At 55.6% G+C, this 26,431-nt stretch overlaps 4 protein-coding genes and 1 long non-coding RNA gene across 5 annotated transcripts in view; 1 reads left to right on the forward strand and 4 right to left on the reverse strand.

The window, feature by feature from the left end:
* Positions 1–4,534, forward strand: part of LOC119098206 (alpha-1,3-mannosyl-glycoprotein 4-beta-N-acetylglucosaminyltransferase C) — a 5,993-nt gene extending 1,459 nt beyond the window's left edge. The window contains exons 2-5 of the mRNA XM_037221132.1: positions 405–570; positions 1,734–1,861; positions 3,796–4,183; positions 4,343–4,534. Of these exons, the coding sequence (XP_037077027.1) occupies positions 405–570; positions 1,734–1,861; positions 3,796–4,183; positions 4,343–4,534 (874 nt within the window). The remainder of the gene's footprint in view (positions 1–404; positions 571–1,733; positions 1,862–3,795; positions 4,184–4,342) is intronic.
* Positions 4,535–14,096: 9,562 nt separating this feature from the next.
* On the reverse strand, positions 14,097–15,583 carry LOC119098542 (uncharacterized). The gene is made up of 2 exons (XR_005094256.1): positions 15,456–15,583; positions 14,097–15,114 (listed from the first exon to the last, which is right to left on the reverse strand). It is a non-coding gene; the product is annotated as an uncharacterized LOC119098542 (long non-coding RNA).
* Positions 15,584–16,391: 808 nt separating this feature from the next.
* LOC119098207 (uncharacterized) lies at positions 16,392–18,504 on the reverse strand. Its single transcript, XM_037221134.1, has 2 exons — positions 18,363–18,504; positions 16,392–16,586 (listed from the first exon to the last, which is right to left on the reverse strand). Exons 1-2 carry the CDS (start codon positions 18,498–18,500, stop codon positions 16,392–16,394), a joined length of 333 nt encoding a protein of 110 aa, XP_037077029.1. The 5' UTR covers positions 18,501–18,504.
* Positions 18,505–19,107: 603 nt separating this feature from the next.
* On the reverse strand, positions 19,108–21,802 carry LOC119098208 (uncharacterized). The gene is made up of 8 exons (XM_037221135.1): positions 21,733–21,802; positions 21,245–21,339; positions 20,936–21,093; positions 20,598–20,775; positions 20,115–20,212; positions 19,572–19,680; positions 19,301–19,320; positions 19,108–19,237 (listed from the first exon to the last, which is right to left on the reverse strand). The coding sequence occupies exons 2-8, from the start codon at positions 21,281–21,283 to the stop codon at positions 19,108–19,110; spliced, it is 732 nt and encodes a 243-aa protein (XP_037077030.1). The 5' UTR covers positions 21,284–21,339; positions 21,733–21,802.
* Positions 21,803–22,258: 456 nt separating this feature from the next.
* Positions 22,259–26,086, reverse strand: LOC119098209 (stress response protein nst1; the record flags this gene model as incomplete). Its single annotated transcript, XM_037221136.1, is given in 5 exon segments — positions 22,259–22,396; positions 23,425–23,508; positions 23,563–23,636; positions 24,432–24,576; positions 25,737–26,086. Coding segments are annotated over 5 exon segments (791 nt in total), but the record flags the coding sequence as incomplete, so codon positions are not given.
* Positions 26,087–26,431: the final 345 nt, after the last annotated feature.

Raw genomic sequence — 26,431 nt, forward strand, 5'->3', positions numbered from 1 at the left:
CTGCACGTGCCGTTCAATTCTGATGATCTTCCTATGGCTAAAAGACCAGCAGATACTGAGCTCTGGCATGAGTCTGACTCTAAGTCAGGGACCTCGCCTGAGGCATTCATCTCAAGCCTAATGTTCCGCCAGAAACTTTACTTCCGACCTCTGATGTCGTCTCACTCAGCGCGCGGCACCTCGACCACGGCCTTGACTCATCTGGAGCACTGGTGGAGACTAAGCCCTAACTCCCTGGCTGGCCCGACCTGGCAAGGGCCGCACCACTACGCATTGACTGTCCCGGTAGGCACTTGACCTCGACCCTTTGGCGAACCGACAGGAATACTGTGCGGGACCAGCCCCTGGCGCTCTGCCTGAGCCCCGAGCAAGAACTGAGCCCCTTACGCTCTGGTGCCCGGCAGGGAGGCGCGCCGGAGGCAGCTGGCCAGCCAGTTCGCCGCCCACGTGACCGACGGGTTCCTGCAGTTCATCAGAGCGCCGGACGACCTGTACCCGGACCTGAACTTCACCGACAGGCGGCGCACATTCAATGATCCGGCCCATCGGGTCACCTGGAGAACGAAACAGGTTACCTGAGAGCATGACCACTGACTACGCCGCCTAGAGACACAGAGATTCAAGCATGTGGTGCACGGGTTTCTTAAGCACAGGGATTCCACGGGGGTTTCATTTGACTGGGGTTTCTTAAACAGGCGACAGGCAAGCCGTGGGGCCACCAAATGCACCAGCGGCAATAGTAGTCACGCGTCAGCAGTACGGGCAAAGTCGGGTTAGTATGTGACTGTTAGCTCCAGTCAACCATGACCGTACGTGCGCACGTGGGGTACGGGGCTGACGAGCGACGGCCGGGCGACAGGTCGGTGACGACGCTTCACGCCTGGGACGAACGGCAATGCAGCATATATATAATGCACGGAATAGTCTGCATCTTTACGCGGGCGTGCAGCTCAGACACTAGAGGGGCATAGGTTTCAGGAATGACAGTGCTGTGAACTGCACATAATGATCTTCAATGTGGCTATTTTGACTCAAGATCCATACAAATGTGAAACACTCCTTCTAATAGTATCGTTAAATCGGAAGCTCGGAACATAAAACGATGCATCAAGAAGTCTGTTAGTACTGAATCAGGTATCGTTTTTTCATGTGTCTATATGTAGGTATATATATATATATATATATATATATATATATATATACGGCCTCTGATTCAGCACCAACAACCTTCTTGATGTGCATCTGCATCGTTTGAGGTTCGGACTCTCGTCCTAACGATATTGTTAGAAGGAGTGTTCCTATATATATACATGTGTGTGTGTGTGTGTGTGTGTGTGTGTGTGTGTGTGTGTGGTGTGTGTGTGTGTGTGTGTGTGTGTGTGTGTGTGTGTGTGTGTGTGTGTGTGTGTGTGTGTGTGTGTGTGTGTGTGTGTGTGTGTGTGTGTGTGTGTGTGTGTGTATGTGTGTGTAAGAGCGCATGTCAACCCCACTGGAGGCTGCCCATGAGAGAGTCGAACTCTATAGTACACGATATGAACAGAGAGCTCTTTCTTCCTCTTGCGCTCAAACCGGTGCCGTAAATAATCTGTATGTAGATGTGGTGTTCCGGTGCTCAGACTGCTACGTCGCGTCATTTGCGGCTCTGTCCTTCTTTTGGTTTTTTTTTTTGTCGCATCGTGTTAATCATGTCTCACTGGCTGGTGTTTGCCATAGTGTCTCTCGTCTCATTCCAGGTGATGGACTTCGCCTTTCTTTTCTCCTACTGTCAACCGCTTTCGGAATTCTACATGGTCCTCGAAGATGACATCATCACCAGTCATTATTACCTGACGGCCATCCGTGACTTCATTCACATGCACAGGTGACTTGCACAGGCCACATGCGCTACTGATCAGTGCTGTATCACCACTGATGCAGCGATGGCTGCCTCCGTCCAAGCCTGCCGAAAATTTGTCACTCTCACTGATCTTTTAGTGTTCTGACTAGTCCTCTTAAAATCCACCATGTAAACCACGTAAAGATTGATATATGGGGAACTTGCAACTCCCTCTTACGTTTTTGCAGAAACCCGTTGTATTGCAGGATAAAGCAGTCAGTCTTTTGAGTGATCTGCATTTCAGCTTTGATTGCTACTGACAATATGTGGAGACTGTTCATAAACACGCGCTCGGGTCAGAGGTGAAACAATTTACCCCCTCTCCCTTCCGAAGGCTCTTCCAGAATAATTTCTAAACCGCGCGATGTAGCCGCGCTAGACTTTGTATAGGTGCACGAGGGTGAACAAAGCTACCGATTAAAAGCACACAATCGGTGATGGAAATGGGCACTTTTGCGAGCTATGTGGTGACAAAATTGCGAAAGAAGAAGCAAATTACAACAAACTGTCCCCTTTAGAAGAAACTCAAAGCTTAGCATTGGTCTGTAATCCCTAACGCTCGCAGCGTAAACCTGTGTAGATCAGCTTGTGTTGCGTATGTTGAAATATTGGCGTTCCGCTGTCTGAGCAAGCTCTGCCACAAATTGGCCCAAGGATAGCAGCTTAAATCGGGACAGTTCTAGCAGGTGACAGAAATAGATCATCAACTACATAATACCAGTGCTGACGTCACGTATCCGTGGTGACTTTGTGCTTTTCCAATGTCTATCGGATCAGTGCTTTTCACATATTTTTTCAGCTAAGGCTCACTTTACATACGCAGAATAAATAACAAATAAGTAGGCTCATTACCAGTCACAAGAATAGTGGCTGGCCTTAGCATTTTGCAACGAAGGTGATCTGTCTGCCACGCCGCATTTGATATCGCTGTGCCACGCGGGGCAGATGGCTTCGGATGCTCGCCACGTGGCTATGAATTCAGTTCAGTGCAAGGCTGTAAGCTGCCGTTGGCCGTATTCGTGTCGTGAGGGTCCGCTGACTTAAAGAGCGAAGCTAATTGTCAGTTTCTTAAGACGTGCAGGTTTCCTAGGAATGAAGGGCGTGCCTGTATTAGCTTTAGATAGCCCTGCCAAACTAGCAGGGTTGTTGTCTGTGGGAACCCGAACTGTAGCTTCAGAGGTTAACGGAGGACATTGAAGCGTTCTGTAGTCTGACTTTGGCTGATTTTATTTGACCCGATGCTAAAAACCTGGCAACCTTGAAAATTGACCGAACTGAGATCACACGAAGTTACTTACCTCGTGAACTTAGCGTTTCTGGCTCTCTTTCGGAGGTATTTATTACTCGGCTAGATAAGAACAAACAAGGTCAGGCTCCAGATTGATGTCAAAAGAGCTCCCAGACCTCATACAACTGCCTTGAACCTAGATACCTTTTCTAAGAAAAGGGTCACTGCTGTTCATTTAGGGTCAGTGATTGATACATTCAATTTTGTTATTACATTAGAAACCCTCTCGAGAGATGCATATCTTTGTCGAACACCCCGCTGTCGCATCAGATTGAACGGTTCACTAGAAATGGCCTTCGCTGACAGCCACGGCCTGACTTTGACCTACCATAGGTCAGCTACGCTACAAAGCTCATTTCGCTTTGCATACCAAACACCTACTTTTTAATTGCCTGCAGGCATGCAAAGTTAGGCGTCGCTGCGTCACGCCGTTCGGAAATTACTCTGTAAAAGCCTCCGGGTGGTCAAATTGGCCTCCCAGTACGTATTGACCTGTACCCGGGGCCACTCAAACCACGCGTCGCAGCAGCAGCCTCGTGGCGGCAGCTTGGTGGCAAGGGAATAGGCCGTGACGCCGCCGCCGGGTAGTCGCTGCCGTCATACACTGACACAACGCCTGCCCCTACCGCAGGGGCCACGACTGGGTGGGCCTCAAGTTCACGCAGTTCATGATCATCGGCAACCTGGTGCGGTCCGCCACCCTGCCGCGGCTGGTGCAGCTGATGCTGCTGTTCCGCGAAGAGCAGCCGGTCGACTTCATCATGAGTCACTTCCTGTCCATGATGGTGGACGCGCCGGGGCCGCCGACGCGCCGCGTGCCCTCCCTCTTCAACCACATCGGACGCCGCTCCAGCCTGGCCAACAAGACGCAGAAGCTGGTGGACCGCAGCTTCCGCCCGGTGCCGCGCCGCTTCCACCAGCGCAACCCGCCGGCCGACGTCGTCACCAACATGAAGCCGCACGCCGGCCACCTGGCGGCGTACGCCTACAGCGCCGCGCCCGGCCTCTTCTGGGGCGCGCCGCGGCGCGGCGTGGCCGGCACGCTGGACGTGGCGCTCGTGCAGCCGCGGCGGCTGCTGCGCGCCGTCGTCGTCAGCGGGTACGGCTACGCGCGAGGCCAGCGGCCGCGGGACCGGCTGACGCAGGGCCGGCTGCTGGCCGCCGGCGAGCTGCGCCAGCTGCTGGCCGACCGCGCCGAGTGCAGCGACTGGACGCTGCTAGACGAGTTCGGCCCCAGCGGGGCGGTGGACGCACAGGCACTCGAGCGGCTTATGCCGTTTGGTGTGCAGTGCCTGCGCGTGGAGGTCAGCCCCAATCACACCGGCCTTGTGGCCATCACAGAGATCGCCCTCATCGAGGAGCCCCCCTGAGATGACCTGGGCCAAGGATTTTAGGTAGATCGCTGCTCTCTGGTCGCGATTATTTTATTCTTGCTGACTTGTGGGACCGGGCGCCCTTGTCTTCCAAGCGCAACCAATTTGACGTGCGGGCATGAGCGGCGGAGGTAAAAACCTACTACAGCTACCAAACATTAAACCATAAGCATGTGTTTCAGCTGGTAATCAGTCTTCGAATGTTATTGTGAGTTACTCGATGATCTCTACGGAGTGATTACTTACTCACTGGTAGCTTTAAGTATTGTGGCGCATGTGTATGCTCGTAGCGTTCATATAAGGTCGCTTCGGTTCATTTTACAAGACTTGCCAATTTCCTGACATAATTATGTCATAAATCGTAAATAAAACTGAACGCTCACTCCAACCTAACGCAACATAACCTAATGTCTTTTAGTACAGCGTGACCTGCACCTGCAAGACATACCTAGCTGAGCTACTACCATGCTAGATCATGAAACTTTATTTTCCACGCTCTTTCGTGAATGCGATCTTTTCCAAGTGCGATATTGGCTCACAGCATATCCTTTGGCCAAACGATCTGTTTCTTATCAAATATTTATTCAGAGCTTTCTCATGACATGGTAATGGTGGTCCTGCACGATATCTATCCTCGCCTGTATTCACATCGTCCATATATTTTTTTGACGAACGACCTTCCTTTCGGATTTCCGAAGGCAAACATGTCGATTTGTCTATTTATTGGGATTGAAGAAGGTACCGGAATGTCCATATTGTGAATAGGCCAAAATTATGAATAGATATTTACCTGCACACAAATATACTTACATGCAAAGTGTATGAGCAGGATGTGGTGATGACGACGCAAAAACGCAGTGGTTTAAAGCAGCTGAAGCGCATCACGTGCGTACGGACGCTAGACTTTTCAAACATTCCGGAGCATGCTACCAACCAAAGTCGTGGCATGCTGTAAACGGGTCACGTTAAACGAAATCAGCTAAGAGACACGTCCTTAATTACTCCTTAGCAGTTTGCCAGTTTCTCCGGCAGCGGTTGGGTCACCCGTATCGACCTGCCCCCCCTCCCCTCCCCTAGCGCGGGCCGTGACACGGAGCTCCAGATCACCACACTACAAAGCGCGGCCGTCAATAAATAACACAGTCGTGGGAACCGGGGTGTGTGCCGGCGACCGTGACCGAGTAGTGCGACATCGGATATAGACACTCTGACGACACTGACAGGAACCGACACCAGCTGGTCACAACGACCCAGGGCTCGCCGCAAAGGCTCTCCAGTGGACCATGCTGGACCATGGACGACCCTGGGTCAGTCATAATGAGCTTCTATTTGACGTTAAGGACCCTGGGTCTTTCGGATCTTACCTCAATTCATTTTCGCCTCCGGTGGCGGTACTTCTAGAAAATGATTGAGGGTAACAGCAATAGCTCCGTACTTTTTGAAATGCATCTTTCCATGCGCTACCGTATGCCCGGTGTTGAAGATCGGTAACTATTTAGCGAACGAGGAACGTGCCCCAACGGACGGACACGAAGTGACCACCTGCTCACCTGTCATTGACAGACGCAAACACAGATGGAAATGTTGTGATTCTTAGCTGCGTGGGCTAGTGGAAGCATCGGTAAACACTAACAAAATTTGGCCGGAAGACTTCCCCGTTGGGTAGCCCTTTCCACGCTAGCATTATTAGACATGACTTACTTTAGCCACATATTTGAAGGCACAAAAAGATTGAGCATTGCAAAACGCATGGTTTATCGCCATGACTATCAAAGCATCACATCATTTTATTCTCAATATGTACTTTGCAGGTGTAATTTCGTCGTCATCGTTAGTTTCAATCATCGTCATTTCGAAGTCAATTTTGTTTCGTCATCGTGTGTCTGTTCGTCATTTAAATTTGCGTTACTTTGTGAATTGGCTTCATGGGACCAAATGCACGAACGCAAAGTGACGTACTGGTATCTGATCATGGAACAAAACTCTTCCGCAGTGAAAGTTTGCCGGGTACTTCCTTGGTGTAGCAGAACTGACAGGTTTCTCCTCTGTTTACCATGCCTTCCGTTCATTCCAAATTTGATATCAATTTAGGTTTGTGTTGCTAAAAATGTTAGCGGTACAAAGGCCGATATTTAATTATTCCTATTACTTAACACGCGCCCGGGTGGCCGGCTAGATACCCTTCGCTCGGGTGGGGTGTCAATTTGACCCCCGCTGAGATCTCAAGAACTAAGAAAGCTAAAACCACCAAATTTACAGGGTGTCTTGACCTGTACGTGAACTCACTTAGGTCAAAGTTTGAGCTTCCTGGGTCATGCCCTTTAGGTTGAATAAGGTCAAAAAAGGCCAAATCCCAGGTTGGTCTCCAAAGTGCCCCCAGAATTTAGGCAACTGTTCCTAAGCAAAAGGTCAAAAGCTCATTTGAGGCCAGTGACCTTTTTTGACCTTTTAAAAGTAATGATGACTAAAATCATACAAGACTGCTCTGAGTTTTGCATTTGAATAGGTGACAAAAAGTACGCTAGGCAGTATGTTCCTAAAACAAAATGTTGACCCGGTCATCTTAGGTCAATGACCTTTTCCAACATCTAAGAAGTCAATGGAAGATGTCTAATACGATTCCTGTCGTCGATAAATTCGAAATGAGCACCACAAGCGAACCCATACAGCAGGCCCTAGAGAAGTAAATCAGGTTGGTTGTGACCTTGGTCCGACCTTTATACCTGACCTTAGGTCAACGTAATTTGTTCATTCAATATTTTATGTGCCTAAGAAAGCATTTAAGAGATGTATGGCTTCGCCAAACACTCCGTTATTGTATCAGATTGGACGATTCCCTAGAAGTTGCCCTCGCTGAAACCGTGGCCTGACTTTGACCTGCCATAGGTTGGCGACCTTACAAAGTACATCTAAATGCTTTATGTCAAACGATCTGCTATTCAGTTGTCTACAGCTATTGTCTACCCGTCTTAAAGCATGAGAAAAAAAGAAGTTGTGTCGCCCGGGTGGTCGGTAGAACGCGACACGCTCGTGTGGGTTAGTTCAGTTTTTCCCACCTGGCGTCTAAAAAATTGATATTGCTACAGGTTCCAAATTCAGAGGGTAAGTGGATCTTCGTGTGAATTATTTTTTTCATTATCGAGTCCTTGTATCATGATCTTTGTGTCAAGCAAGGTCAAACAAGTTGAAACACAAGCCCGCGGGTTGAAGTGTCCTCAGCCATTCGCACGCAACCAGCTGTAACCTAGCTTTAACTCCTGGTAAACAAAAGATGGCAGGTGTTCATATTAGGTCAGTAACCTTATTTGACCTTAGGGAAGTGAAAATGACAGAAAGCACTTGAGATTGTTTTTATGTTTCATCTACAACCGATGCCAAGTCCTCACGCAAACGGTATGCTCCCAAAAGCAAAAAGTTGATCTAGGTCATTCTAGGTAAGTGACCTCCCGTAACCTGCATCAAGTCATAGCAAGAAATCCTTTGACGTTCTGATGATCCAGGAGGTCCACATGAGTGTCAAAACCTCCTGAACTCCCGGCTTAGTATCAATTTTCTTTCACCCAACGCATCAAAAAATTACACTACAATACACAACCCTTTCTTCGCATTTCCAGCTAAATGTACACATTAACAATTCACCTTTTGAGGAGAAAAAAGCTAATCACATGACTTGGTGTACTCATGGACAAATATCTTAGATAAACGTCTCGCACTAATCTCGTTGCAAGCATATTAAGCGGTAATGAAGTAATTAGTGGGATTAGGTACTTTATTGACAAAACGTAACATCTGTTTATAACACTCTAGTTCCCCCTATTTCGGTTATGACTGCTTGATTTGGGGTGTTAATTATGCTTCCCGTATAGATATGTTGGCAGTTTTGCAAAAAAGGACTTTACGTTGATGATGGCGGTGGAAACGACCCCCACCCCCTCCCCCCGTCACCGCAGCCGCGGGAGAGCTGTGCTATGCTATCAGCCCACTCTCGCTGTGAAAGCTTTGTGGGATGCGCCACGTCAAGAACAGACGGTTGTGCCCGGCGTGGGGAGAGGAATGTTTGACGTGCGGAGGCGGCAAGCCACTTCGCGAGGCCCCCGTATGTCCCCACCGTGATGCAGCCGACCGGCAGTCGGCGCGGTTCGCCGACGACAGCGCCGCCGCCTGGCCGGTGGTAGCCGCGGGAACCAGCGTCCGGCCGCGGGTTCGGCCGGCTCCAAGCGGCCGTCGTGCAGGCCCAGCCAGACACCACAGACGGCGGCGGGGCGATATTGCTCGGCGTCATGCCGGCGGCCGATGATGGCTCCACAGGTAAGGCTCATAAAACTTTGTACACAGCACCGGGGGCTCCAGTGACACTTTTGATCGACTCAGGCGCGGAATGCGATGCGCTACCTCGAGCAGATTATATCCGTGCCGAAGGGGGTGCCAGCACAGCGCGACTGCGCCTGTGTATAATGCCTCTGCCCTGTATGACGGGAGACTTGTATACTGTGATTGCAAAGTCGACTTGCAGTTCCATAACCTTGTGTCTGAAAGTGTATGTGTATTGAGGTGCAAAGTTGTGGAATATGCGATAGAGCGATTCTCAGTTTGAAAGCCTTTTTGTGCCTCGGTCTGATCGGTGTGACCCGCTGGACTATGTCTATTTCAGTGTGAAACCCGGGGCCCCTCTGACGAACAGTCCCCCCCCCACACGCACACACACACACACACACACACACACACACACACACACACACACACACACACACACACACACACACACACACACACACACACACACACACACACACACACACACACACACACACACACACACACACACACACACACACACACACACACACCCACGCACCCACACACACACACACACACACACACACACACACCTTCAGCCGCTTCCTCGGCGGTCGGTCTCGGATTATCGCGGCATATAGAGACGTATTCCATCAAAACAGAGTCGTTCTCATCGTGGACAATCACGAGATTGTCACTGATTCGGCGGCGGCTCCAGTCGTAGATGCTTCCCCGCCCCCGGGCTCGGACTCACGTGAGGGACAAACTAAAAAATAAACTGGACGAGTTCGACGCACTGGGATTGATGTCCCCTATCCTCGAACCAACTGAATGGACTCGCACCCCGCTGGTAGTAGATGAGCCGTCAGGGGACACCAGGCTGCGCATCGATCCGCGTCTCCTGAACAAAGCGGTGCGTCGAGATCGTTACCGACCCCGACGGTGGACAAGGTGACGGCGCGTGCGAGCCACGCCGAAGTGTACAGTGTGCTAGGCGCCGCGGGTGCACTCTGGCAGATTGGACTGACTGATGCTTCGGCCCGCTTGTGCCGCTTCCGCACCCCATTCGGTAGGTATGTATGAAGCCGCCTGCCGCACGGCCTCAAGCCCAGCCCAGAATCTGGCAGAGGGCTGCGCATGGTCTCGTCAGCGGCCTCCGCGGCGTGAGGTCATCGCCGATGACGTGGTCATCATCGGCAGGGGAGAGTCGCTCGCAGAGGCGGAGCGGGGACACGATCACGATGTGTGTAGCCTTCCTTGATCGCGTTCGCGTCCGGAGCCTGGTTCTGAACCCAGACAAGGTCCGGTACGAGGTACCGGAGGTCAACTGGATGGGTCATATCCTGACGTTGGATGGTGGTATGCGGCTAAATCCCGCAAAAGTGGCGGCTGTTCAGAAGCATTCAGTCACCGCCAACGCGTCTTGTCTAAATAGGGTCTTGGGAATTGCAGGCTTCCTCTCACGCTACATCCCGAATGTCTCGCGACTCCTGGCTCCTCTCCGCGCGCTGACGCAGTCGCGCAACGAGTGGTTATGGTCTCATTTGTGCCGGAGCGCGTTTTACAAAGTTAAGATGCTTTTGACGAATGCCTACGTCTTGAAGTTCTTTAATCCATGTGCAGAGGCTACCGTCCAGCACGACGCGTTCAGTTCCGGTCTTTGTGCTGTTCTGTTACAGGAGGGACAGCCCGTCACATATTGTTCCCGCTCACTCACGTCATGTGACATGACATGACATGTGACATGACATGACAATTTCACTCCTTCCGGGAGCAGCTGGCGACACAAGACGGTTTGTTGTACTAGAGATAGTGTCTGACCATGCCGTCGCCCCAGCAGCAAGACACTATCACTAGACTCCACAGAACTTACATCTGCGTGGCGTCAATCCTGCGACTGGCGCGGTAAAATGTGTTCTGGATAGGAATGTCCGTCATGATCAGAGAAGCTCTTCTAATGTGTCCGGTTTGTTTGGCCTATCGACCCGCGCAGACGCCTGAGCTGCTGCTCCCACACGAAGCTCTGCGTAGGCCGTTGACAAAGGAGCAGTGGATCTGTTCTAACTGCGTGCTTCCATGTATCTGCTGCTCCTGGACTATTACACAAAATTTCGTGGAAGTTGAATCCCTTTACTCGCTTCGCGGTGTCTCAGGTCACAGCTGCGTCAACCTCCCAGCTCGCTCGTTACGGCCTGCCGGTGACGCTGGTCAGCCAGGGTAATAGATACGGTGAGCGACAATGAGCCCCCGTTCAACAGTGGCAAGTTCCGTGCATTCACCAGAGACCTAGGCATCCGCCGCATAACCAGCGGTCTGCAATAACCCTAGCCAAACGGTAAAGTCGAAAGTTCGGTCAAAAGTGAAAAATGCGCCCCGCAAATTTATAGATGGTAAAACTCTACCCTTTGCACTCATGATGTGGTGGAATACTCCGAATGAAGGGATGGGTATTTCTCTTGCACAGAAACTGTTCGGTCGTATCTATTGCACGTTCTCACCGACACTATGATCCGCTCTCCTCCCACGCCACCCCTCTGCAGTTCCGAGACACTCGCGCGCCAGAGAGCCTGCGAGGCCTCCTACCATGATCGAAAGACCAGAGCGGTGCCGCCCTGGGTCTTGGCCAGTCTTTGAGGATGCGCCTCCCCGGACAGGGGGCGTGGTCACCTGGAGTGTGCGTGCAGATGGGGCGGGGGGGGGCGCTCGTACTGGGTCCGAGTCGACGGCGTGCTGTACCGCGGTAACCGTCGGTAGCTGCTGAGCGCCAGTGACCCGCCCCCACCGCCGCTGGGGGTGGAGGCGATCGATCCGCCTGTCCGACCGATGTCTGAGCAGATCTCTCTGGCACGACGTGGCGTGAGTCCGCCGGTGACACCACCACGGTCGCCGCAGGGTGCTCTGAGGATCCCGTCTAATGCTCAGAGCCCAGGTCCGATATCATCCTCGGTGTCTGAGCGTGGTGCCTCTGAGCTAGCCCCTGGCGGCTCCTCCACTCTCCTTCGCAAATCAGGGCGGAACTTCTCGGCCCGCGACATGCCTGACCGGTGACATGCCTCAATAGGTGTGTCGCTGTTTAGGTGGCACAGTTAAGTGGCTAATGTTCTAAATATCAGAATTTTGTTTCGTTAGTAGTCAGTGCTCTAACTATGCATACAAGTATTTCAGACCGTGAAGAGATAAAGATGTAACAAAATGTGCCGCATGCTGCGTGTACAGCTTCGTGTATTGCTGAGTCTGGTTGGGTTGTTTGGTTCAGACCCCTTTTGGCCAGAAATGATCACTGCAGAGTTATGGGATGAAGGAAAGTGGTTAACGGTGGGGGCGGACTTGCATGCGCCTAGGGGGCCAACCATCCAGCTGTAACTTGCGCTGGGTATCCGGTCGGGATCTCCTTCCCACGGTTTCCTCGGCCCACTTGTGGCTGACGCATGCAGCCCGCCCCGGACAAGCGGGGTGTCGCGAGGACGCAGAATGAAGCAAGACGGAGGATAAGAGGATGGATGATCGCTTTAACTATATCGGTAGTTTTCTTTTCCCTGCTTGGGAGAGACGGTGTTTGTCTGCACCCTGTATCCATGTCCTAAGTGTTAGTATTTAGTTACTGCGGAGAATGAGATGTGCCGTGTACTGCAGATAACTGTTTGTGTATTCACACCTTTCGGCAGTTTTCATCATGCCGGTAACTGTGATGCGTCGTGGGCGGTTGGCTCGACTTGTGCACTCAGCGACATCTCGTTGGAAATGACGTAACTAGTGATTTTGGTGACCGTCTGGCCAGGTGGCAGCACTACAGGCGGGCTCAGGAGGAGAAACAGCTGCGCACGCAGAGGCGAGGAAGGGGCTGAGCTGTTGAGGTTGAGGCGCTGAGTTAGACGCAGTGTGCCTAGATAAGCATGGCGTTGAAACGTACGAATGCAGAGACTGCAGAGACATTCATTGTTGTTGCTCGCGCACCGCGGAGCAGTGATAAAAGCTTAACGTTACAGCTGACCTGATTACGATCAACACAAAATCTTGGACCGGTACGCCGTACCAGAAAGGTTATCACTTCTCATGTCAAGGTTGTGAAGACGGTACTTACTGCAAATTGTTCAGACATTTTTCGTTTTGTATTATTGCACTCTATGTCGACCAGGAAGCCCCGGGAAAATGATGCTCCCCAGCTCAAAATATATTGCTTCGCCCCTGTCCACACTACCATCTTTCCTCTATAGATGTACTATTTACCCTGTGATTTGTCGCGGTCTAGCGATGTGTGACTTTCCAGCTGTCCATGGATGACCTGACCACTTGACTTGTCCTGTTATTGTGGTAGGCCGAGCTCCACCCAGTCAGCTGTTCTCTAGTGGTAACTCTCAACTCTGATACAATGTTGTTCGGGGTTCTAGCTCTCTTCCACTAGTCATCTGATCGCGTGACCTACAACTGCGGCGTCCGGAGCTCCACCTGTCTTCCAGTGCCATTCTGATCATGGAACTCATTCTGCAGCAGTAACGATATCGCAACAGCAGCTGCGATGTCGGAGCTCCAGATCGCAAGTGACCGAGCGACACGACCTGTATTTTCGTAGTGGTGTCAGAAACTCTAGCTGCTCTCCACCAGTCATCTGACCGCACTGCCCGTCCTGTTGCAACAAAGGCCACCATTCGACTTGGCCTCCAGCACTCCCCCACTGACTTTGTCCGCTGGCCTGCTATCACTGGCGTATGGAGCTCGCGCTGTCTGCTAAGTGGTCTGACCCCTGGCCTGCCCTCATGAGACCGGGGTCGCCGCTGCGCGGCGGGCTTGGGCCTGCCACTGTGCAGAGAGAGGGCGTGCGATCTCGCAGCTGCGATCTGGTGTTTGGGTGGCCCGTGCGGGTCCATATGCCGGTGGACAGGGTGTTGACTGCGCAGCTGCTTGACGCGCCCGTGACCGCCGGCGTGAAGTGAACCCAACACGGCTTGGGGCCGAGAGCGCCGGCCCCGGGCCAGTTTTTGGCTAGCCTGGTTGGGGAGTGCCGCGGCTGAATAGACGGACGAGCGACGGTAAGGCTATTCCCCCGCAACTGAAGCCGAACCTGGAACCTATACAGAACGTCGGAAGTGCCGGCCGGCCGGAGCTTCCGATGGTCTATACTGACGCCGCCGCAGGCACAGCCCGCCGGTGGCCGGGCGGCGGTGACAAGGCGGGCCGCCGCCGGGCTAGGCCGCCGTCGTCCGCCGGCACTACACGCTAGCGACGGCGCAGCTAGCTTATTAGCGCGGCAATCAGTCAGTCAGTCTGCTGCGCGGCGGGGTAATTTATTCGCAGACAAGGCCGGTACACGGACTACAGAAACATTTCCCGGGAAAAGTCCATAGAGCTGATGGAGAGCACGATTTTTGGAAAACTCGGCTACAGGCGGACGCTAAAACAGGCGGCAGCCGGTGGGGACGTGAGCACTGCGCGCACTCGCCGCCATAGTGGGCGTTCCTGAACAGGCGACCGACGCACACTACCAATAGTCGGCGATTGAGACCAATGATGTTCGCCTGCACGCGCAGGGGATGCAGACGCCAGGCTATCGGCTCTACCAATGATTTTCTCATTTCGATGAAGTCGACGGATGTTTCTTGCAACCGCACGGCATCGCTCCGTACCGAGGCCAGCACGACGCGCGCGCCCGGTGGGCCCCGCTTCGCCACCCGTCCGCCTGGAGCCCAGGATCAGACGGCGGCGGCGTCCGACATCACGCGTCGCTGCTCCGTCTCCGGAGACGGTCCGGGACGGCTCCGCGTCCGCCGACCAGACGGAGCGTCGGAGCGCGAGGCGACGCTCACTGCGTCGACTCGGAGATGCCGGACAGGCGGCGCCCGACATCACGCGTCGCTGCTCCGTCTCCGGAGACGGTCCGGGACGGCTCCGCGTCCGCCGACCGGACGAAGCGTCGGAGCGCGGGGCGACGCTCACTGCGTCGACTCGGAGATGCCGGACAGGCGGCGCCCGACATCACGCGTCGCGGCTCCGCCCCTGGAGACGGTCCGGACGGCTCCGCGTCCGCCGGCCGGACGCAGCGGCGCCCGACATCACGCGTCGCTGCTCCGCCTCCGGAGACGGTCCGGAACGGCTCCGCGTCCGCCGACCGGACGGAGCGCCGGGGCGCGAGGCGGCGCTCACTGCGTCGACTCGGAGATGCCGGACAGACGGAGCACGACATCGCTGCGAGTGCGCGCCGACTCGGCCTCGTCCCGCACCATGGTCTCGAGGCGGCGCCACTGCGCTCGCAGCTCGGTGAGATCCGGCACGGCCGACTCCAGCCCCTGGCGGCACCAGCGGGGGTCAGATGGCGGTCGCAGGCAGGTCAGCGCAACACCGGGACTCAGACACAGCCGGAGACTCAGACAGCGCTCACAGTTAGGCCCGGTATAACGTCAGCTCGCCGATGACATACACAGATAACATGCAGGAACGGTACAACTGACGCTCCCCGGGCCTAAGCATGGGTCCAGCCAAGACACAGCAGGTGTTCGTGCACGTCCCACAGTCGACAGCCGACACTCACTGCACATTCCCACGCACGGCAGCCGACACTCATTGCACATTCCCACGCACGGCAGCCGGCACGCACTGCACATTCCCACGCACGGCAGCGGACACTGACCGTGCAGCCAGGGCCGGGCAGGTCGATAGGCGCGGCGGCCATCTTGTTGAGCAGCTCCTGCAGCGTGCGGAAGTGCTCCAGCCGCTCCAGGTGCTCCTGGTCACGGCGTCGGGAGCCGGAGCGGTGGCGGCGGCGCGACGGATCGTCAGCGACGGCGGCCGGCGACGGCCCGCTCGCCGCCGACTGCGTCTGAGGGACGCCGCCGCCGCTCTCGGGCGTCAACGCGGGGAGACACCGGCACCAGGCCCATGATAACGGCACCCATGAGTAGCCCTTGTATATTCCAAACAACGAAATATTGATCGTTAAGAGCATCGCAGTCATACAATGGTGGTATGGTTTTGAACAGGAGGATTATACCGAAATTCACCAAAATCACTAACCAGCCCCAACGGTTACCTGTCATCCCAACCCTGCTGACCATGCGGGAAATGGGGCAAGCGCTGTCAAAAAATACCTGAGTCGAAGCTACCACAACTGGCTACCGCCTCCCTCCTTTCGCATTCATGTCAGACGATATCATTGCACGGGTTCCCAGGGTATCCTGCAACAAAGCTACTTTCTCGCCTTGTGCTCGGCACGAATCATCGAAACCTTTCGTCTCTGTTTCTGCGCTTGTTTGCTCTCGACGTCTGTGTTTCAGGCAGCCTTTAGTACGGTACCGTTTAAAAGATGTTAGAATGTGGGAACCGAAATGGCTGCGCTGATGGTCTTGGTAAATGTGTTCTTAACGTTATGATGAGTGCGGCCCATATACCTTTCAGCTTACCTGTTTCTGTTTCGTGCAGCCTGCAACAACGCAACGCCTGATATGAAACGCACCAGCGGAGTGAGGGCTAGATGAAAAGGCCGCCACCGCGCACAGCTGGTGTCGCACAACCCCGCCCGCACGTGGACCACAGCACTGAAGGGTCGACCCCGGGGGTCCTAAGCCCGTCAGCGGTGGGCCGGCCCGGAGGCCCTGGTGGAAGACGAGGCCCCGCGGCAGGCACCGACCTGGGCGTCCTGCGCGCCGCCGGGGACCGACGTCAGTCCGTCGTCGCCGCCGGCCTCCTGCCGCCGGGGCGGGACACTAGTGGCATCCCGAAACGGCTCCTCCTCCTCGCCCTCGTCGTCCTCAGCGGCGGGCGGCTGTAACACAACGCAAGCCGGATCAGCGCACCTGCAGCGTGTCACCACTGGCAGACATGTGGGCAGGAACGAGGGACGGAGACAAGGTGAGAGCTCCCCTCGACGTGTGGTAAAGGGCTGCTGTCTATAGTAAAGGCGGCACGGAGCCACAGGCCATATCGGCTGGTCACTCAGCAGCAGCAGCAGCCAGTCAATAGTTAGCATCATCCGCCAGTAATTGGTCAATAATGGTAATCAGTCAGCATCATCGGCGCGCATCAGCCGGTTCGGGGATGAAGACGATGGCTGGACTCCGCTCACCGCCACGCGTCTGCGGAGCACACCGTATAATATATAGCGTGCCTGCTTGCGCTGTCCTATGATCAGTTGTAGGAGGCATAGCGCATAGCTATGCTAGCAACCAAGCGATCTCTACTTGCTTCTCTTGGTTTTAATTTGCGGTTATGGTTTATTGGGGCTTGGCGGCCGATTACCAGTCTTTCACACCGTTTTATATGTCCCACCCCGTCCACATCATCCTTCGACGAGTACTCAATGGCAGCTGTCTTCCCAGCAAGCCGATGCAAGTGCTCCCATGACCCGCTCAGGCCCAGCGAGCCGCCGCCCCCGGTACGCGTCCCGCTGCCCTCTGGGCGAGCTTTGCCGGCGCGGCCGTGTGATCAGGGCCGGGCTTCTGTCTGCGCTCACTGCCACGCCCAGGTAGTACTTACTGGCAATCGGCGGCGAGCCTGCTTCAGTGTGAGCCGCCTCTGTAGCGACGCTGACCGGAAAGCAGCATTTATTTGTAAATGTAACTTGGTTGTGGAGGTCTGAGCCCCTGGGGCCCCATTATGGCTGGCTTATGTCGAGTGAAGTGGCTGTGTTGCTGATGCATGGATATGCCGTTCACAATACCGCAGCCCAAGGAAAATACGAACAGAGGCTGTGTTCTGCTTGTACACAAAACACATTTCGTCGTTTGACCGCTCGAGGCAAAATTTCCCTTGGACACGGGGACAATTCGCACGGATTTTAGTTATTAGCAGGGGAACTCGTGTCCATTCCAGCCCCCTGAGAGTCTCTCCATGTCTTCACCACAAACTCACGAAACTGTCCACCGGCCGATGGGCAGTCTTCAAGTCCATGCATTGGCTCATCCGTGCTGAAGATCGCTCACTTAAACAATGTCTTACCAACACGGCCCAGACGAACCCAATGCCACATGCTGCTGCCATCTGTCCGTGAATTTTAGCACTTCTCATGCGCCCGAGGGCGGTACAGTGGTACAGTACGGTGGTGCACTTACATCCTATTTGATGCGCAAACTTTCGATGAAATTCTGCATTTCAATGTATTCCTCGTATCAAAACCAAGTCAGGATATGCCAATGTAATTGTAGGCTGTGCTGATATTCAGGTTATTTCGTTGAAGGCACTCTTTTCAACTGTTTTCGTTTAACCGGATTTTCTCACAATTCCACAACAGCGACAAGCCACATCTATGCACCAAAAACACAGGTACCACTTACACCACTATTTTATACATACAGCAACTACTCTTGTGCCCAACTAGAACACCGTGGCGGTTAGCTGGTTAAACTTCTCTCGACGGGTTACACCTATCGCTTTTCGTATCGCTCTCCGGGTAACGTGGTTGCAAACTTGCATCGAGTTATCCCCACCGACGCTTGCTGGCGTCAGTACGCCGTCCGGGTGGGTGCAGAGGGCAGGGCCTGATGCAGTGCTCGCCTGACCCTCCGGCACCGGCGGCGTGAGCTGACGGCGTGGCGCCGCTCACCTGGGCGGCCGCAGCCCGCTCAGTCGGCGGCGGCCAGTGGCGCGCCTGCTGCCGGTACTGCTGTAGCAGCTGGCCCTGCGCGCTCAGCTGGTCGCGCTGCCGCTCCATCTCGACCACCACCTCGGCCACGCGCCGCATGAGCGGCGCCAGCTCCGGCAGCAGCACCGACGCCGACGTCTGGGCCGAACGCTGCGTGGTCGGCGGCGTCGCCCGGCGGCTGGGGGCAGGCGAGCCGCCGCCGGCCGGCGGTGCCGCCGACCGCTCGCTGCACGGTGGCGCGACTGACCGTTCGCTGCATGGTGGCGCCGCCCTACCGGCAAGACGATTTGGCGATATAACCTTGACATAAACCCACGGCCTTTCGTTGACCGCTAATCCCGTTGCCCTTTGGCCCCGAGTCCTGACATTCCCACCTGCCCGACGGCTTTGCTCAGCCCAAGGCGCATATATGCTGGTTGATCGTCGTCCGGCTGGATGTTGATTAGCTGATCGTGCGCGCGGGAGGCGCAACGCGCGGTGAATCCCACGCCAGTGGTGCAGCAGCATGAAAAGGTATCCACGTTCTGGCCACCCAAAGGACATAATATGACTACAGTGCTGTGACAGCTTCGGCAGGTCATTGATAGACATTGTAATCATTCAGTCGTGTAGTGGTTGAAAGATCCCCTCCCCCCCCCCCCCCAAATAAGCTGCATTCCCGTCGCTATCCCAGCCCCTTGATTCATACCGTCCACTAGCCGGAACCTCACCCATCAGCGGTGACGATGGAGCCGGAGCTGGTGTCGGCCGAGCTCCAGGGGACGCCGCGCGCGCCCGGTGCCGGCATCTGCGGTACGGAGCGGGCGCGCGCCGGCGGCCCGGGCGGCGTCTGCTTGCTGAAAGTCTGCAGCAGCGCCTGCAGCTGGCGCTCCAGCCTGCCGACGGCGCCGGCGGCCGACGTCGGCGGCGGCGGCTCCGCCTGCCACAGGGCGGCGTGCCACCGGTCGGCCACGCGGACTAGTGTCGGCACAGGGGACACGCGAGTACACCTGCTGCTGCGCACCCGTGGGGCAACGGCGTTTAAGGCTCGCACAAAATGTGTGTGGGGAAGGCTACTTGGAACGGTTGGAGAGAGGCGCGAAGAGGTGATGAAAGCGTTATGCCTCGTTTGTTCAGGCGGGTGTCATAAGAGCTGATGAGAGCCCCGGCCACCGTCACGTGTTGACTGACCAGCTTCTCCAGGGCGTTGGCGTCCTGTCTGGTGAACAGGCCGAGTTTCTGCTCCATGCTGAGACAGTCCTTCTGGCGCGCGAGACACTCCTCCTGCCACTCCTGGCATCTGGCACACCACATTAAAGCGCGTCATCCCATGGCGCCCAGGCCGCCTGAATATGAGGCATAGGGTCCCATCACCACCATGACACCCAGCATAAGATGGCTTGGCTTCCCTGCTAACTTCGCGAACTAGCTTTCCTCTTAACAAAATAGTTATTATCTAAAAGTGCTGGTTGATCAATGGAAATAAAAGAACCTACGTCTTTATGCTTTTGACCTGGACAGCTTCAGCACGTCATTGCATGAACACCATGTTATCATAGTCCTAGTGCGATGCGGATTCAGGAAAGATCCTGCAACTCCTGCACCAGGAGTCCCTGCCGGCGCCACCAGACAATCACAAGATGTCGGCAGCGCCTCTACAGCAGGCGTGCAGCAGCCGACCTTCGCCTGCCGGGCGGTGTCTCCTGCGCTTTTCTTCGCCGCCTGCGCCCTCACCTGTCGAGCAGCACCTCATACTTGCGGGGCCAGTCAACGGCGGGGCCCGACGACTGCTTCAGCTGGTGCAGCTCCGTCACCACCGCGTCCAGCTGCGACTGCGCGGACGGCAGGAGCGGCCCGTCAGCACGCGAGGGCCTGCGGCGGAGTCAGGGCGGCGACCGACATCGCGGCGGCGCCACCTTACCGCGCGGTCCCGCTCCTGCCTTCTTCACCGCTGTCCAGTGTCAACGCTTCTCCAGATGAGGATCGCACGGGCGCAGCGACGAACCAGAGCTGATCTATCAACAGTGCGGAAAGGCAAGCCAGCTGCACAGCCGAGCGTAGTCCCGTTCCGTACGCTGACAGCTGGCCACGGATGAGCTGAACTAGCTGGCCACGGATCTAACCTACGGTTCACCGACACACAGAGCGGCGCCGGCTCATTCACTCTCCCCCCCCCCCCTCCCCTGACCGCCTCCCCCTTCCCCCCGGACGGCACACCTTCATGTCGCAGTCGACCTGGTCGAGGCGGCGGCGCATCTGTGTGGTGAGCTTGCGCTCCGCCTCGAGCTCGGCGCGCGCCGCCTGCAGCCGCGCCGTCAGCTGCATGGTCTCGTGCAGCGCCGCCTGCAGCTTGCTCGACGTGCGCTCCCACTCCATCCGGTTGGACAGCAGAGACCTGGCGCGGGGGCGCAGGTGTCACGGGCGCGGCACAGCCATCCGGACAGGGCACAAGCCGAGGACGGGGCGCAGCGATCGGGGACAGAGACTTAGACGTCACAGGCATGGCACGGAGGCCGGGAACGGCGAAGAGGGCGTCACGGGGGCGCCCGGCGCACCTGTTCTCCTGGCGCAGCCGCTGCACCAGCTGCTCACTCTCGCGCAGCCGTCGTGCTTCGGCGGCCAGCTTCAGCAGCAGCTGCTGGCTGCGCTTCTGATGCTCGTTCTGCTGCGCCTCCGCCTGCGTGACGGCCTGCTGCGCCACCTTCAGCCGAGCCTGCCGGGGCGAACCGCACGCGTCAAGAGCAGCTCGGCCGCCGATGGCACATGCCAGCGCGGAGCTGAGCAGAACACGCCACGCGCACGCGAGCACGCGGCAGCTGCACGGTCGACGGCCAGACGGCAGACCACGCCGGCGTGCCCCGTACCTGGAGCTCCATGTAGGCTCGATCGGCCTCGGCCGACATGTGGGGCAGCTTCTGGCGAATCTCGTCCAGGCTGGTCTCCAGTTGCCGGGTGCGGTCTGGACAGGCGGGCAGGACCAGAGGCGGCAGGGGCGGGAGCGCGAGGTCAGACGGCGTCGCAGCAGCAGCGGAGCCGGGTGGGCGGGGAGGATGGCGTCACTAGGTGAGAAGACGGCGCTCGGCGAGGGAGTGAGGGATGAAACATGCAGTCTCGGTCGGAGCGGAACCAAGGCTCAGGGCGTCGGTAGCGCAACAGCCGTCGTATCCCGCAAGCCCGCACCTCTTACCATGAAGCCCACGGCGACGCAAACAACGAAACGATTTGGACCGAATCTGCGACCGGAAAACCGGCGACAACGCGAGCGCACACGACCAGCCCACCGTCTGCCGGCCCTGCTCCGCCGGGCTGGCCGGCGTCTGGGCTGCAGCGCTTTCCCGCGAGCCGGCCGTACCGTGCGCCGCCGCCAGCTGCTTCTTCAGCTCGGCCACGGTGAGGCGGAGCTGCTTGGCGGCGCAGGCGGGCGGCGGCCGGCCGCCGCGCAGCGCGCGCAGGTCTCGCAGGCTGCCGCCGACGGCCGCCTGTCGACGGCGGCTGGCGCCCGTGAGCCGTCGCGGCACGGTCACGGCCGCCCGTCAGCCGTGGGGCGGCACAGTCCACCAACACTCAAACACCAACAGAGGCGGCCGCCGGTCCCACCGCGCGGCACGAATAGAAGCTGATGTACTGATGCTGACGCATTTCCTCGCCTCTCACGGTGCTGCAAGCCAAGAGCCACCCCCCCCCCCCCCCCCCCCCCTCCCTCCAGATAATCAGCCGGTTACGCCGCTCTTGTTCTGGGCTCCACTAGGGCTTCATGTTAAGCTGATCTACAAAATCGGAATATATGGCATCAGTTTCGACTATCCAGCATCGATAATAGATGTTGAAGCCATCACAAGTCCACTAATGATGATAGCATCTGCCTGGTGACGCGACGGCTAACTCAGCTCTGTCAGCTTGGCGGCCGACGACATCACCTCATTGCATTCGCAGAGTCCCGGCAGGTCCTGGTCGGAGAAAACGCTCTTCAGCTTGTTCAGGTCCTTAGCCACCTCCTCCAGCTTCGACTTTTGCCTCTGTCGGCCAGACAAGCATGGAGTCGGCTTGGATACATGGGTGTGATGGTTCTGTTTACGGAAACGGATCTGTGCTGGATGGGTGGAGCGTTTGCGTCCACAGTCGACATAACAAACGGATCCTCCCACAGGATGGTCCAATGGCAACAGTACACAGAGAGAGAAGCAGGAATGGATCCAGCGAGATTTGCATTAATATCAACTCGGGGTAGCCAAAGTCGGAGGACGCGAGGGCCAGGCTCCTCAGGTGAAAGCCGCCAGGTACCTGTATAATGCCGTCCTTCTTGGCTATAGCCGTGGTATGCATCTCGTCGCGTTTGGCTTTCTGAGCCAGCTCCTTCTGCAGCTGAGTTTTACTTGCTTTGACATCGTGGAGCTGAAAGGAGGCAAATCTAAGCACGCGCGCTGATGAGATCAGCTGCAATTCTAGTTTATTTGCCATCAAACAGACAGTAATCGCTTGCAGCACACGAGGCTCCATTCATCGATATAGGCGTTCGGGACTGATCGAAATCGCATGTGGAGCTGGGAGATTTTAGGTGAGGCATCAACGATAAACAGCCTGTAAATAACATTCACAAGCCTGTGCAGCGGAACACCGTTCTCGCAGACCTCCCAAATGAGACTACAGCCGTTAGGTGCGGCATTTCATAGGTGTGTAGAGGATGAAACACAAAAAACGGTGGCTAAAATGTTTTACATACGCGACAATGTTGTACATTATGTGACCTGTCGCTAAATAGATCATAGCTTTATGCAGATATATAATTTTCTCAGGAATCAAAATTTTGGAGAGTTCAGTACCCAACAGGTAATGACAACAAATAGTGTCCTCGACCCAGGCATCAGGATTTTGCATGACAGATTTCAGTAGATTGCCCATCAAACGGCAGTTCAAATGACAGAAACAAGTCTACGAGGATCTAACGACTAACGGCAAAGAGAGACCACGACTTTAAATCGGTGTGAGATATGAACAAACAACAGAATTTCAGCATCAGTCTAGAATCGGTGCAGGCGACACCTACCGTCGACTTGAGGCCGATGACCTGCGCAGCCTTGACCTCGACCGAACGGCGGGCCTCGGCCAGCTGATTGGTGCGCTCAGTCAGCTGGCGCGCGCCGTCCGCCAGCTGGCCGTCCCGCTCGGCCAGCCGCTGACGCACGGCGGCCAGCTGACGGGCGAGCCGGTCCTGTTCGCGGCGCGCCGCGATCAGCTGCTGCTGGCTGGCGCTGGCAGCTGCGGCACAAGCGTGCGCTCACTGAAGCAGCGCCGGTGGACAGGCGGCATCGGCTGCCACGGTACACACGCCTGCTACGGTACACACGCCTGCTGTTCGTCCGAGGTCTGTCATACGCCATCAGTTGAGGTGTGAGCGTGTCTAAATGGCAAATTACTTCCTCAAACGAATATGTCTGCGTCAAATATGTGCCGCGTTTCAAACATCTGACCGTACATACCTTGCCCGTTCCTCAGCATGCAGTCGTCACTTTTGACCGTTTCTATGGGTTCCGGGTTGTGAGGTGGGGATATATCTGTACACATTATTTATACTGTTTTGACTGCACCACAGCTACATGTACTCATGTACTCGTGTACATACTGAGAAGGGTGGCGAAGTTGATCCGGCAATATTACCTGCGTGGTGCGTGCAGCGCAACACCGATTTACATGACCCTTCGTGTCAGCACACACGCCGTGATGGTCAGGCCAAAGACGGTGCGAGCCGGGGTAACAACCGAGTCTAGTGAGTCACTCGCGAACTTTAGCTTGTAATTTCACACAGGTTAATAGACGCCGAAATATATCAACCAAAGTCAAAGCAGCTGGTGCAGCCCGACCACTGAGCCGGACTTGAACGGCCAAATTGCACTCCCCTGATGGCAGTGGATCCAAAATACCATAAACATCGTTGGTGACGAGTTCTGGATCGCGCTGTTTTTGAAAGTCACGCTCATGTCCGCAAGCAGCTCCATCAAAAGATGATTAATACAAATGAGAGCACGTGGCCGCGGGCTGGATGGATCAGCCTACTTTTAACTGACGCCTCCGCATCGTTTATGCTCTTCTTCAGTTGATCCACTTCCTTTGCGTGGCTGGCTTTCATCGCATCCTTTTCCTTGGTGAGCGAGTCCACCTCATTTTCCAACACCGTTATCGATTTCTGGTTATCCTCGGCCTGCAAGATACCGGCGTCACGTAGCATTCTGAACTCAACTCACTGACGTGGAACAATGCGTTGACACAGACCACAGGCATCGGCTCACCGATGCACAGCAGAAATTCGAGCGTGAAAGCGCGGTGAGCTCATTTGGTTTCAATAGTCTTGACAGACCAGTTTATGTCAGATGACAGGTACTCCATGTCACTCGCAGACTATCGCAAAAGCGCATAAAACGTTTTTGGGAGAGTGCCTGACGTTTGATATAATTGCCAGGTTCACCGGCATCATTGTTGAATGCCTAGGTTAAGTCTTCGGGGGGTGTTCCTTATGTAGAATAGCTGTGTCGTTTGGACACCTTACACCGACAGTGGCACGGGTCACCCCCCACGCTGCGCCCCAGGCGGTCCATCCAGTTAGTGTCGCCGACAGTTTTGTGGCCGGTGAGGGTTAGTGGCGCATACAGCTGCGTTCCCGGTCATGTATCGACCTCATTTATGCCAGCCATTCAAGCATTGAAAGCTGTAATTCACGGGGTTCAGTTGATGATAAGAGCTGGAGGGCGAGTTGTAGCACATCTGGCTAGTATACGCATGCGTTTTTGTTAGAGTTCTAAGCAAAAACAAACGTCAGGTTAAGGTACGCGATTCTGATAACACACACAACCATTCCAGTAGGATGAGACAACCCCACTGGCGTATCGTGCCGGGGGGGGGGGGGGGGGGGGGGGGCAGCGGGCACATCCCTTTGCAGGTCTTTCCCGGGCTGTACGGGAGCACCCACTCCCAGGCCCGGGTCGGCCGTGCCGCAGCATTGTGCGGCACGTAAAATCCTCCCCATTCCTGTCTGGCGAGTGGGCGGATGCAAAATTATCCGTTGAACTGGGTGGCATGACTTGGGTGGTGGGTTCAGGATGCAGGAAACGAGTTATGCTTAGCAGGTACTTTGAACCCAAGGCTACCCGTACAAAGCTATTCGGAAAGCTTTTTTAAATGCGTGAGCGCTTTCTGACAAATTAAACTATCCCACAGTTTTAGTTGGAGCATGCTGTATCCCGCTCGTCATTCTTCCCGTAGAATCCTGCACAAGCCGCTGTCAGGACACCAAATACGGCTGAACCGGTGGCGCCACCTATAAAAGTGTGCAGGCTGCTCCCTCACGCAGCCCAGTCGGCTGACCTGTTTGCCGGCCTGTGTGCGCGCCCGATCCAGCTCAGCGGCCAGCCGGCGCGCCTCCTGCTGCTGCCGCTCCAGCGAGGCCTCCAGTTCGGCCAGCGCCGCCTCACGCTGCTCCTTTTCAGCGCGCCACTGGGCGGCGCGTGCGCCCTTCTCGGCCACATCTCGCTCGATCTCTGTTACGTGGCGCGCCAGTCGTTCACAGAGCTTCTGCTGACGCTGCGCCTCGGCCGGCGGACAGTGCGTGGCCAGCAGACGAGTCAGCTCCTCCTTCAGCGCGAACACCTCCTCCACGCAGTTCTTGAGCAGCCGGCGCTGCTCGTCCACCTCGCGACGCAGCAGGTCGCGCTCATCTCTGCCAGGAGTCGGACAGGCATTGACGCTCAACAAGCGTGGGCCATCCAACCCCTTTGACAGACGCTTGGAGTGATGACACGTTGCACACGATCAGAGACACCGCAGATGATGATAACGTGAATGGTTGATAGCCATGCGTGCCTTATATGATATGACTTACACTTACTCGATATGTATGAAATGTGTGAAGGATGCATACATATTTTCTTATGTATGCTTGGAACTCATCAACCTTCTTAAAATGGACGTCCTAAATGTCGCACTATGGCTGCTTTTAGGGGCGAGGGGCTTTCGCTTCCTGGCAATGCACGGGGACCCCTCAACGCGCACGATAAGTCCAG

This window comes from Pollicipes pollicipes, unplaced genomic scaffold (genome assembly GCF_011947565.3).
Source record: "Pollicipes pollicipes isolate AB1234 unplaced genomic scaffold, Ppol_2.1 Scaffold_4740;HRSCAF=5597_pilon_pilon_pilon, whole genome shotgun sequence".
Classification (NCBI taxonomy): Eukaryota; Metazoa; Arthropoda; class Thecostraca; order Pollicipedomorpha; family Pollicipedidae; genus Pollicipes; species Pollicipes pollicipes.